Genomic DNA, 12,109 nt, shown 5'->3' with positions numbered 1-12,109 from the left:
ATCTCGAGGTAGAGGTTCAAGAGGAACTAGAGACAGCAAGTCTTACAATAAATGAACATCCCCAGGTAGGTGGGAGGTTACGCCTCTTCAGGGCCAATTGGACATTCAGTCCATGGGCCCACAGTATCATTCAAAAGGCCTAGGTGGAGCTGGGTAAAGGACCCCTCCACTTGTCAGGTTCTTTCAGACTCCAACATCAGATCTGTTAGACTATACAGAAGACCTTCTTTTAAAGAAGGCGATAAAGAAAGTCAGACATTTAAAATTTCAGGGACGCTTATTCAGCGTGCCAAAGAAAGACTCAGACAAGAGAAGAGTGATTTTAGATCTGTCAATTTTAAATTCTTACATTCAATGCGACAGGTTCCGGGGATGTTGACCGTCTCTCAGGTGCGGACCTTACTTCCCCGTGGAGCCGTCACCACCTCTATAGATCTTACAGACGCTTATTATCATGTTCCAATAGCAAGAAACTTCTCCCCAATCTGGGGTTCAGACTGGGAAGACAGGCTTACTCCATCAGGGTAATGCCTTTCGGACTGAACATAGCGCCAGGATCTTCACCAAACTGGGGGAAGTTGTGGTACAGGAACTGAGATCTCAAGGTATCAAGGTGGTGGCTTATCTGGACGATTTGCTAATTTGGGCCTCCAGCGATCTTAATGTCAGAAGTCGACAAAATTAGTGATTCAGTTCCTAGAGTATCTGGGCTTTCATATAAACATAAAGAAATCTCGTTTAACCCGGCAACCAAATTTCAGTGGCTGGGCATTCAGTGGGACTTAAGCACCCACAAACTTTCAGTTCCCCAGCAAAATGCAAAGAGATTGCCAAAGCAACAAGGCAGTTTCTCAAGTGCAAACGAGCCTCTCGTCGCACTCAAGAAAGAATCCTGGGTTCCCTTGGAGTTTGCGTCAGTAACAGACCTTCTCCTCAAAGCAAAACTGAAGGACATAAATCGAGTGTGGCGAAGTCGAGCCAATTGCAAATTCAGAGACAAAGTCTCCTCATACCTCCAATCTTAAAGAAAAGACTTCAAAAGGTCCCTGGACAACGGCCAAAAGTCTTTCCAAATCGATTCCATTACAATATCCCCTCCAGCCCTGATCATCCACACGGACGCATCTCTGACTGGTTGGGGGCGCTATTCGCAGTACAAGAAGGTTCAAGGAATCTGGTCAAGCCACTTTCGTCTCTTCCACATAAACATTCTGGAAGCGATGGCAGTTTTCTTGACTCTGAAACGCTTACGGCTGGCCAGGAACATACATATCAGGCTAGATCTGGACAGTGCAGTGATAGTTCATTGTCTGAACAGGGAGGTTCCAAGACAAGTCACATAAATCATGTTATGATAGAGATCTTTTCATTAGCAATGAAAAATCATTGGCACCTGTCAGCAACACATCTGTCAGGAGTAAGGAACGTGATTGCAGATTCTCTGTCAAGGACGTCTCCTCTAGAATCGGAATGGTCCTTGGACAAGAAATCCTTCAATTGGATTCTCCAACAGATTCCCGGGCTTCAGGTGGACCTTTTTGCCACGGAATCAAATCACAAACTCACATGTTACATAGCTCCGAACCTGGACCCTCGGGCTTATGCTACAGACGCAATGTCAATAAATTGGAACAAATGGGAAAAGATCTATCTCTTTCCTCCGTAAATCTTCTGTGGAAAGTTTTACACAAACTCAGGTCATTCAAAGGTCAGATAGCTTTAGTTGCTCCCAACTGGCCAAGAGCAATTGGTTTCCGCTTCTGTTAGAGCTGAAACTCAAGGCCTTGAAAATTCCTCATCCAATATTAACCCAAGTAGTGCAAACTCAGATTGTGTCAGCTTCTCAAGAATGCTGAATGCCCTAACTTTATGGATTTCATGAGAGTTTTCGGCCCAGAAAAATGCTAATATTGATCCTCAAAACACATTATTTTTGGAATCAGATAAGAGAGAATCTAATGATGGTAGTATGATTCAGCAGTTAAAAACTTGCTATTTTTCTGAAGGATTCAGACGTTCATACTATGACTACTAATCTTACGATCTCATTTTTAAGACCCTTTTTGACAAAGGTCTGGCAGCTAGTACAATTTCTACAACTAAATCTGCCTTAAAGAAAGTATTCCTTTGGGGATTTAATATTGATCTGACGGACTCATACTTTTCATCTATTCCTAAAGCTTGTGCCCGTCTTAGACCAACAACCCGTCCTAAAACGGTTTCTTGGTTTTTAAACGATGTATTAAAGTTAGCCTCAGACACAAATAATGAGTCTTGCCCTTATTCGACTCTTCTTAGAAAAACTTTGTTTTTAATTAGCCTGGCTTCAGGAGCTAGAATCTCTGAACTGTCAGCCCTTTCTAGAGAGCCGAATCATGTGGATTTCTCCCATCAGGAGAGAGGTTCTACTCTCTCCAGATCAAATGTTTCTAGCCAAGAATGAAGATCCTCTAATTAGGTGGTCTCCCTGGAAGATAATACCCCTTTTAGAAGATCCCTCCTTATGTCCGGTGGTCACATTAAAAGCCTACCTAGAGAGAACCTCTCAGAGGTCTTCAGGTCCACTTTTTGTTAGAGAAAATGGTGGAACCATTTCCTTGAATGGCATTAGGCAACAAATACTTTATTTTATTAAACAAGCTAATCCGGATTCAATCCCCCAGGTCCATGATATCCGGGCTGTAGCCACCTCAGTTAATTATTTCCAACACATGAATTTTGAGGAAATTAAAAATATACTGGCTGGAAATCCCCTAGAGTTTTTAAACGTCATTATCTCAAATCCTTGAGGCTTTGAAGTTTTCTGCTGTCGCTGCAGGGAACATTGTTTCTCCAGAGTCAGCCTAATATTGTTTTATAATATTTTATTGTTGGTAATTTGTAATTGTAATTGTTGTATTTTGCTTGCCCTACCAGTTGGTACTTCTCACCTACCTGCCTCGCTTGTATTCCCAAGAAAAATAACTTCCTATTTTGCTGTCTGGGTTTGGGTTGCTTCTCAATCCATTCCTGGCTTTGCTTTATCACCTTAGTTGTTAAGTTTTCACTAAACATTGTTTTATAGGTGATGGTTACTAGTTTGTTTATTAATCTTAAGATTGTAACCACATTATTTTGCATTAATTAAGTTAGTTATTGTCCTTTTGTACTAATTTATTTTTATATTTGCTTTTCTGGATTAGTAAAAAGCATATTCAAAATAAAAATTTTATTTTATCCTTAATACATTAATCCTTTTTAAATTTACAAGCTTCTTTTAGTCAATTCTCTGCTACTATTTCACTCAGCGACACAGGACAAGCCCAGAAAAGGGATTTTGACAAAGGAAAATCTATTTCTGGGTGAAGGCCTGTGTCGCTTAGTGAACCCATCCCTCTCTTTATTTCCCACCCTGATCTAGCCAAAAAGCTTGGGTGCTATTTCGGGATGGTGCATTGTGGGTAGAATTAGTAGTAGCGGTGGTGGGACCGTTGTATCGCACCTCTTAGGCAGAGGGGTTTTGGTGAGGAGGAGTCTATTGGGTTAAGTGTCTGTGGTAGTGGCTTCCACTCTTTTTCCTAGATGACATACCGACATCCTATTAGGATGTATCGATCCAGAGGTAGTAACTCTGGCATCCTATTGGTTTTTTTCTCTGGTATATCTAGCAATATTTATACCTAGAAATGTGTGCTGTATAGGGACATTTCACTGAGCGACACAGGCCTTCACCCAGAAATAGATTTTTCCTTTGTCAAAATCCCTTTTAGATTGGTTCGTGGACAGTTTTGTTCATCTTTTGTATGGCATTGCGAACAACAAATTGTATTTAGATTGGTTCATGGACAGTTTTGTTCATCGCTTGTACGGCACTGTGATCGACAAATTGTAAAAAAAGCATGTAAGACAAGTGTGAAAATAATTTATTCAAAAATAATTCATTCACTAAAATATCCCTTTCTCTCAATGGTATGTGTCAGAGAAAATGGGTTATAATGATATAGGGATAACTTGCTCAAAATGCCCAGATTCTCTCAGGATTTTTGAAGGTACAAAAATTTTTCTGTTTTGCTGTTTTCTCAAAAGTTACTTTATTCAAAACTAAATGCTTATTTCTCCAAGAAGACTGAACCAAATTCAGTGAAACTTTTACAAAGTGTAGTATAACTACATATCTTTATTTTGTCATCGGAAAAATCACTTCTCTGTGCCACTTTTAATTTTGCATATTAATTTTGAAAAGTGATGCCATGATTTTTTCAATTTCAAAACAAATGACTTAGAGGTTGAATTTCTAAATTTCCCCTCAAGAGAATTTTCATTATTAGTTGTAGAATAAGTGGTAAAAATTTGAAGCAGATCCTTTCAATCTTAAGGTAAAAACAGTCATTTACACTATAATGGGGCCTTATGGTGTAGGCGTGCCCCTTAAAAGAAATGTAAGAAACTGTTTTTATATGTTTGATTAACAGTGATTAGCAGTAGTGTGATTGCCTATTCTGAAGTATGGGTACAGCTCATATATGTATACAGTTACACTTACTTAAATATCCAAGAATCTCCAAGCATGTGATTGTCAGATGAACAAAGAGTAACACTCACTTTTAGAATTACTTTTGATATAATACAACTACTGTATTGCATAATGTAATAGTTGTATTGCATTATGTAACTGTTTTAAACACAGCAGTTTAAGCTTTTGACACACAAGAAATAATGATACATACTTTACTTGCAAAACCAAAAATGCTAATGTACAAACTACCTTTTTTTGTTTACCAAACAGGATGGTGCATCTGATGAGTAATGAAATCCAGTAAGTTGAGGTCCATTAAGTTGATGGACCAGTCAGATATTTAGCTGTTGTTGTTCACTGTGTTTCTCTTCTTAATTTTTAGGATGAACGCGAGAAGAAACGTCAGGCCGACTTGGAAAAGAAAGCAGAACTACGAGCTTTAGCCAAAAATGAAGAGGACTCTTCTACTCCCAAAGTTGTACCTACACCCCAAAAGTTAACACAGTTCCAGCTTCAGGTAATCAGACATTAAAATTTGAAGAAAAATTTTCATCCAAACTGGTTTAGTGAAATGGATGTACTGTATATAGGCTGCAGTTCGCATTTACTATATAGTACAGATTTATAACAATTTTTATGCAACATAAAATAAATGTGCATTACAGTGGACCCCCGCCTATTCATGGTTCCGGATTTGTGGATTTTTCTGTGGAATGTATATACACATTATTTTCATATCATTCTCATGACTAAATACACTTTTTGTGATAAAACTATTAAAATACTCAGGTATAAGAATTTTTAAAGGTTTTATGGTGTTTGAACTATCAAAGTAGGCAGTTATAAGCGTTTTTAGAGGGGCGTCAAGTATTCGCGGATTTTAGCTATTCGGGGGGCAGGATTGTGGTATGCATCCCCTGCAAATACCTAGGGTTGACTGTATATTAATTGATGACTTTCATAATTCTGTGTTGCAAATATAATCTTATACAAATTGTATTGAGCATATATATAATAAATTAAATCATTTTTGTTATGTTGATAAAACAGGTTTTGATATAGGAAAAGCCTATTTTTGGTAGTCGCTGTTGAGTCCTCAAGGAGTTACCTTCCATGGTCTACCAGAGCTCCACGGTGACCAAACTAATATCAAAGAATTCTCTTCTAGTTGGTTTTTTTGGCCAGGTATTGTGTCGTAATGATTAACATTATAACACGTGATGGGGTATATAATGGACTCAAAGATAAGAGGCCACTTCCCTCATCTTCAGCGAAGCTGAACCCAGTTTTCCCAACGTCAAATGAACCTGCAAGAAAGAGAAGTGACTATTGCACATGAGCATCTGCCCTCTTCTTTACAACCGGGCTGTTAAAAGACCAAGGAGCCTTTACTCTCTGTTGGTCAATGCAGGATGATCCCTTGCCTAAATCTCATGCCTTTTCGTCAGGGAAGTGGGAGGTTTTGAGGACTCAGCGGCGACTACCAAAAATAGGTTTTCCTACATCAAAAGCTGTTTTTTTAGCGTAGTCCTTGTTTCATCCTCAAGGAACTTTACAAAGAAATTGACAGGTGACGAAAAAGGCTTAAGCTCTCACATTTTTAATCCCAACACCCCAAAGAAAATAACATTTCTGGTCCGAGGTCAAGCCACATATTTCAAGTCCCATTCTTTGTTCCAAATACTCTTCAGGTTTTGGTACCAAGGAACAAGAAACTATACACGAACTTATGTTTTAGGATGTAGTTCTACAGTGGCTTACCTAAGCATGCTGGGTTTGATTGCAGTACTGTCGCCCCTCCCAGCGATAGTTAGCATACTCACTGTCAATAAGACCCCTGGTTTTTCTGCCATAGCACCTAGGGGTTAAGACTAGCCATGCCACCTACTGATGCACAGTGTAGTCGACTTTGTTTGAGCATGTGGCAGTAATTTAACTGATGACCACCCTGTACATTCGGAGCCTTCTTTGAAAGAGATATTTCTGAAGAAGGACAACGAAATACTTTCCTAACATCATGTGACCTAGGAAAGGAGTGTGGATTTGCCTTTTTAATGAGAAACACTACAATCATTCTCAGCCCTTGTAGGGAGAGTGGTTAGTTTGTGCTAGGGTGTAGGAAAATAGGACCTTCTGGGATGTTTGCCTTGACTTCTAGGTAAACCTTCAGTGCTTGGACTGGGCATAATGTCTTGTCTGCTAAACTGAGTTTTCTTATAAGAATAGATTTCCATTTTAAAGGATCCTTATTCTTGGCCAGGAATGATGGGCCAGGGGACAATAATAATTGATGGTCATCTATTTGCATGATGCATCGTCCCCACCTAAGAGAGCCCAGTTCACTGATGCTAATGCAATCAAGAAGATCGCCGTTTTAGGGACCAAGTAATTGGAAGCCTTTCAAGAGTGGGCCTTTGTAGAGCAAAAGACTGCAGAAGGGAAGTGACAACTTCTGTACTGGAGTCAATCCCTAATCCATTAAGCATGGGTTATGTTGATGCAGCCTTGTATGCCATGACTGTTGTAACTGCAAGGCATTTGTCTTCAAAAGGGTATATATATAAGACAAATAAAGTGTTTCTATAGAAATCTCAACTGGGCTCTCAGTATGGATATAATCTAACCATCTCTTCCATACGGACTGGTATTGTTGAACAGATGATGTCTGTAATTTTTGCACTAGGTACCTAGCAATGTTAGGTGAGTAATTATCACGATAGATATTTTTAAAAAATCTATACGTGAAGGTCTCGGCTCAGAAAGGAGGATGCATAAGCGACTTTCCCTCCTACTGTCTGGGATAGAACACCGAACGATAGTGGAATTGATCTTTTCGTCCGTTGTTGAAGTATTGTAATAGGAGCCAATACCTGTTTGGCCAATTTGGGGCATTTAAGTAAACTGTTCCTTTGAAGGTTAGAAGTTTGTGCAAAACCTTCGAAATCTGGGACAATGGAGGAAAGAAATATCATCCTCTCCTTGTTCCAGTCTTTAGGAAGGCATCTCTTGCTGTTGCTTTACTGTCCAGGTTCGGAGACACATATATCAGGAGTTCGTGATTCTAGTACATGGCGAACAGGTCCACTTCTGGTTATGGAAGCATGCTGGCTATTGTTTGAAAAGAGTGGTTGTCCAGCATCCACTCTGTTGAGGCTGTCATTTTCCTTGATTGAGAATCTGCTATTACATTGAGACCCCCTGTGAGGTGAATTGCAGACGTGCCACTTTTTTGCTTGCGCCATCGGAAGGATGGCTTGCATTACCATATTAACCCTTAAAGGTAATGGATCCCAACGCTCTTGATGTGGGATATTGTCTGTTGGTTGTCAAGTGGACTCTTCTGGAGGTTTGAAAATTTTTTTTAAATACAGAAAAATAGCCATCAGCTTGCAGAAAATTGAAATAAAATGCCTTGAGGGATGCTGATCACCTCCCTGGACCTGATGATTTGTTTAAATGTCCTCCCAACCTGTCAGCAAGGCATCTGTTCTGTATTGTCACAGCATCAGCAGACGCCGTGGAGCAATTTTTGACCTCCGTTTTGCAGAACTTTGGCCTTTTGCGGATTTGTGCCAACAGGACGAATTATCTCCCAAACTCTTTTAATCCTTTTGATGAAGTCAGCGTGTGAGACAACTTTTTCTTGGATGTTGAGAAGGACCCAGCAGCCAATTTGTTCACATTTTTAGCGCACTCTAAGTTGTTGGATCTATTACTGATGAGAACTGCAGCAGGCCCATCCCGTGCATTCTGATTGCCCTCTGGAATTCTGGGTCCTGAGGGGCATCCGTAAATTTTTGAAAAAACTTTTTCCTTATTCTGTTTGGCATTTCTTGAGGGACAACAGGTCGTGAATTTTTTCCCGTTTTGTAAAGTCCCAGTCACTAAAGTGTCTCAAAATGAGGCAGGATGTTTTCAGATTTGTTATAAAAAATTTTGAGCTGTAACTGTTTTGTTGACCATTTTCTTTAAATTTTAACTGACAAAATTTTAACATTCGGTCCCAGATCTTTTTGTGTGAGTTCTCGAAGCGAAAATTGTTAATTTTAGTAACAATCAATCATTTAGGCAGTGTTCTGCTTAAACAGAAATGACTGTGAATATTTCGATTTATGTGTTTTTGAAAAAATGTTTGTACTATTAAAAATCCTAGCATTTCTAAGCATTTTATTTTAAGGTATATTTGGTGTTTGAACTATGAAAATACTGTATTGAAATGATATTGCAGTGATTGGAATAAAAATAAATCATGCTTTTATTTTACCATTTTGAAATTATATTAAATAACGATAAATAAAAAAATCAACCTTTTAGGATGATAGTTTAACTATATCTGGTGTTTGAGCAATTAAAAAATTCAGTTATAGTAACAATTTTAATCCTTGGGTCCTTGGTGTTTGCAATTAAAATGGAAAGTTATAAGCATGTTTAGATTTATGGTGAATTATTTGAAAAATTTTAACCTTCCATGCTGGGGCTGTGGTCCCTAAAATCCGCTAGCATTTCTGAGGGATCAACTGTAGTTACTTGTTTCATGCATATTATTCGTTTTAAAGCTGTTATATAACAAAATGTTTTCTTGAATACAACAAAAATTTTGTTTTAGTTTTTACATATTTTTAGATGTTTTGTAAAAATGCAAGAAGAATAATTCCTGTTTCTTTGGATTCTGTACAGTTTTAAAAATGTTAGCTAAAAACTTATTTTCTAGTAATATTAATCAAATGGCATTTGCAATTGGAAAGTTCCCTCAGGCCCACATCCTATCATGTTTCCTATTACCTGTAACTGGAGCTTGGCCAGCAACATGCTCTTTAAAATACTGGTGTGTTTCATCAATTGTTTTATTTGTTATTTCAAAATTCAAAAGTGTACAGTCCAAAAAAAAATTAACTGATTAGCTTTAACAGTATTATCACAGTCCAAATACAATTATACTCATCTTTTTTTTTTTCATACCATAATTATTTGGTATAAAATCACTAGTCAGTTCAATGATCATCTAAACTTGACATTCAATGAGAAAAAGGACAAAAACTGAAATTTTATCTTAAAACTAAGCGGCCCTAACTGTGACCTTTTTCAAGAGATGAGGTAACTCCCAGGCTGGTTCAAGGCCCAGCAATCTTCTGGAACTAGGGCTCCTGTGCTGTCATTTATATGATGGCTGTCTTGGTTTCCATTCTCTTGAGAGTTGTTAATGTTGTCTCTCTCTTCTGGAGGTTTGATATTTAGATCTGAAAGGTCAGTGGAAATTGATTAATCCTGTGGTATGCTGATAGTCACCATCCACCTGATGATCCTCCAGGAGACCTCCCAACCCAGGTCAGAAGGGTCGATCTGTAGCTTCATTGTCACTATGCAAGATCGGAGGAGTCGTGGGATCTTCTGAGGTAAATCCTTTGTTTCTTCTATCACTTTAACCTGTCTGATGAGTATCCCTTCCACTACCTCCTTTAATGACTGATGTTATTGCTTTTTTCTATATAAGCCTACTGTTTTTAAAATCCATCCTATGGTCCTTTTCCCAACAATGCCTAGCTGATAGCACTCCCCTGTGAGTTGAGTTGTACTGCCCTCCTGTGTTCTGGGCTTCTAGTCCTTTCCCTTGCCAGTTTCACCCACATATTTGTCTCAACACAATTGTTGCAATTAATTATGTCCCACTCCCTGACATCATCTGCATTACTATCTTTGTTTCCAACCTTATTTTTACATACTTTGTTTTTGACGGTTTGTCAAAGGTTTACACAAGTTTATATTTAATTTCTTTCATTTTTGATGTAATTTGTTTCATTTTTAGGCATATAAGGGTGGGAAACTATTTTCTTGTTTTCTGTATTCCATGTACTCTGAATTTTCCTAAAAAAAGTATCCTCCTAGCTTTGTTGAGGGCTGCCCTTTTCTGAACCATTCCAGGTATGCTAATGTATCAAAGCTTTTATCAGTGTAATTGATTTCTTTATCTATCTTACAAGGGTCAATTCACTAACTTCTCATTGCCCTGAGAAATAAACCTGTTAGAACACCCATTTTTATATCATGACTGTGAAAAGAGAAGAAATGAATATACGAGTTTGTGTGTATTAAAATAGGCTTTATATATGTGCTTTATTCATATCCTGTTTCTTTCCTTTCTATCAAGATGTCTAAAAATGATAGTTTATTATCGTTACTTTTTCTAAAGTGAATTGATATTGTTATCAAAACTATTGAGTATTTTAGAAAAGTTTCTATTTCAAATTTCATCACCCTGCAGAATGGCAAAATATCATCCACATATCTCCACCAACCTTTCAATTTCAAGTTAGGGACATTAATTATTAGGAACTAGATTAGTCTCAAAATATTCCAGATTTATATTAGCAAGTATTGGTGATAATGAGGACCCCATAAATACTCCATATTTCTGTTTGTATACTTGTCTCTCAAACGTAAAATAAGTATCACTAACACATAATTTGATCAACTCCAGGAAGACACTTATTTTTATGTTTGGATTGAAAATGCCCAAGAATATGCTTAGTTTGTAAAAATTCTAAAACTTTATCTAAAGGGACATTTATTTAAAGCTACTACATCAAAATGCTAACCATATGTCCCTTTATATTCTTGTTCTTAACTTTCTCTATGAAATCTACTGAATGTTTAAAATGTGATTCTGAAAATTTACCTAAGTATATTCCTCATTCTCCAGCTAACCAAAGCTAGGTTTTTGTTGGGAGATTTCATAGTCCAAACAATAGGGGCTCCTGGGCAGCCATCCTTGTGTATTTTGGGGCTCACTATATGTATGCAAGTTCAGGTAGTTTTCTTGAGAATAATTTATTGCACAGTGTGTCCATTACAGAGTTTACTGATTATTTTCTTCACATTCTGTTGAAGGCATTCTGAAGCTTTTGGACTGTGGGAGGATTCTCTTTTTCTTGTCACCACCCTAGTTTCATCATCTAGTAGCCTGTACATTTTTTTGCTATATTCTGAACTATTCATGATAACAATGCAGACCCCCTTTGTCAGCTTGCATAATTCTAATATCTTTGTAACTTTTTAATTTCTGTGAGCAGAATCTTTAAATCTCACTGGCAAGATATCTTCTGTTTCATAGAACTTCAGTTGTCGAGATATTTCACCTTCTGTCAATGACGTCTTTGGTTTTTTATGCCTAACATTAGGTAGTGTCCAGGAATGAAGTGTAACCTACTGGGCAGAGATGAGGGATGAGTAGCATCTACCATTGAAAATCTATGGTATGCAGCCTTCCAAGTTCCCACCCATGCACTGAACTAAGGGCAGATGAGTTGCCAGTTAGTTGTTTATGACCTACTTTTACCATACTGGAATTCCTTAACAGTACAATAAAGCTAACAGCAATTCTTATGTGAAATATCCTGGACCAACAGGGTTAAGCACAGTATATGGGCATTTAATTACAAATGCATTAGAATCTCTGTAATAAACAGTAACTTAATATTACTCATATGTTAAATTTTTATTTGCACAGTAGGAAAATAGTGTTTAATGTTTGCCATGTCTCTATTACTTGTTAGTGAATCCTTTATTTACTGCAATGACTTATCATTGGAGTTGTGATTCTGTAAGTAAAGTTAGGCT

At 37.7% G+C, this 12,109-nt stretch overlaps 1 protein-coding gene across 4 annotated transcripts in view; it reads left to right on the top strand.

Annotated features, from left to right (window-relative positions):
• The window catches only part of LOC136841685 (coiled-coil domain-containing protein 124-like), a 112,878-nt gene that overhangs the window by 64,645 nt on the left and 36,124 nt on the right, over positions 1–12,109 (top strand). For all 4 annotated transcript variants that reach the window (XM_067108881.1, XM_067108878.1, XM_067108880.1 and 1 more), the window contains exon 3: positions 4,878–5,012. In XM_067108881.1, the coding sequence (XP_066964982.1) occupies positions 4,878–5,012 (135 nt within the window). The remainder of the gene's footprint in view (positions 1–4,877; positions 5,013–12,109) is intronic.

The sequence above is a fragment of the Macrobrachium rosenbergii genome, chromosome 9, assembly GCF_040412425.1.
Source record: "Macrobrachium rosenbergii isolate ZJJX-2024 chromosome 9, ASM4041242v1, whole genome shotgun sequence".
NCBI classification, from domain to species: Eukaryota; Metazoa; Arthropoda; class Malacostraca; order Decapoda; family Palaemonidae; genus Macrobrachium; species Macrobrachium rosenbergii.
The sequence above is the reverse complement of the archived record's forward strand: the minus strand, read 5'-3'. Positions and strand labels throughout refer to the sequence as shown.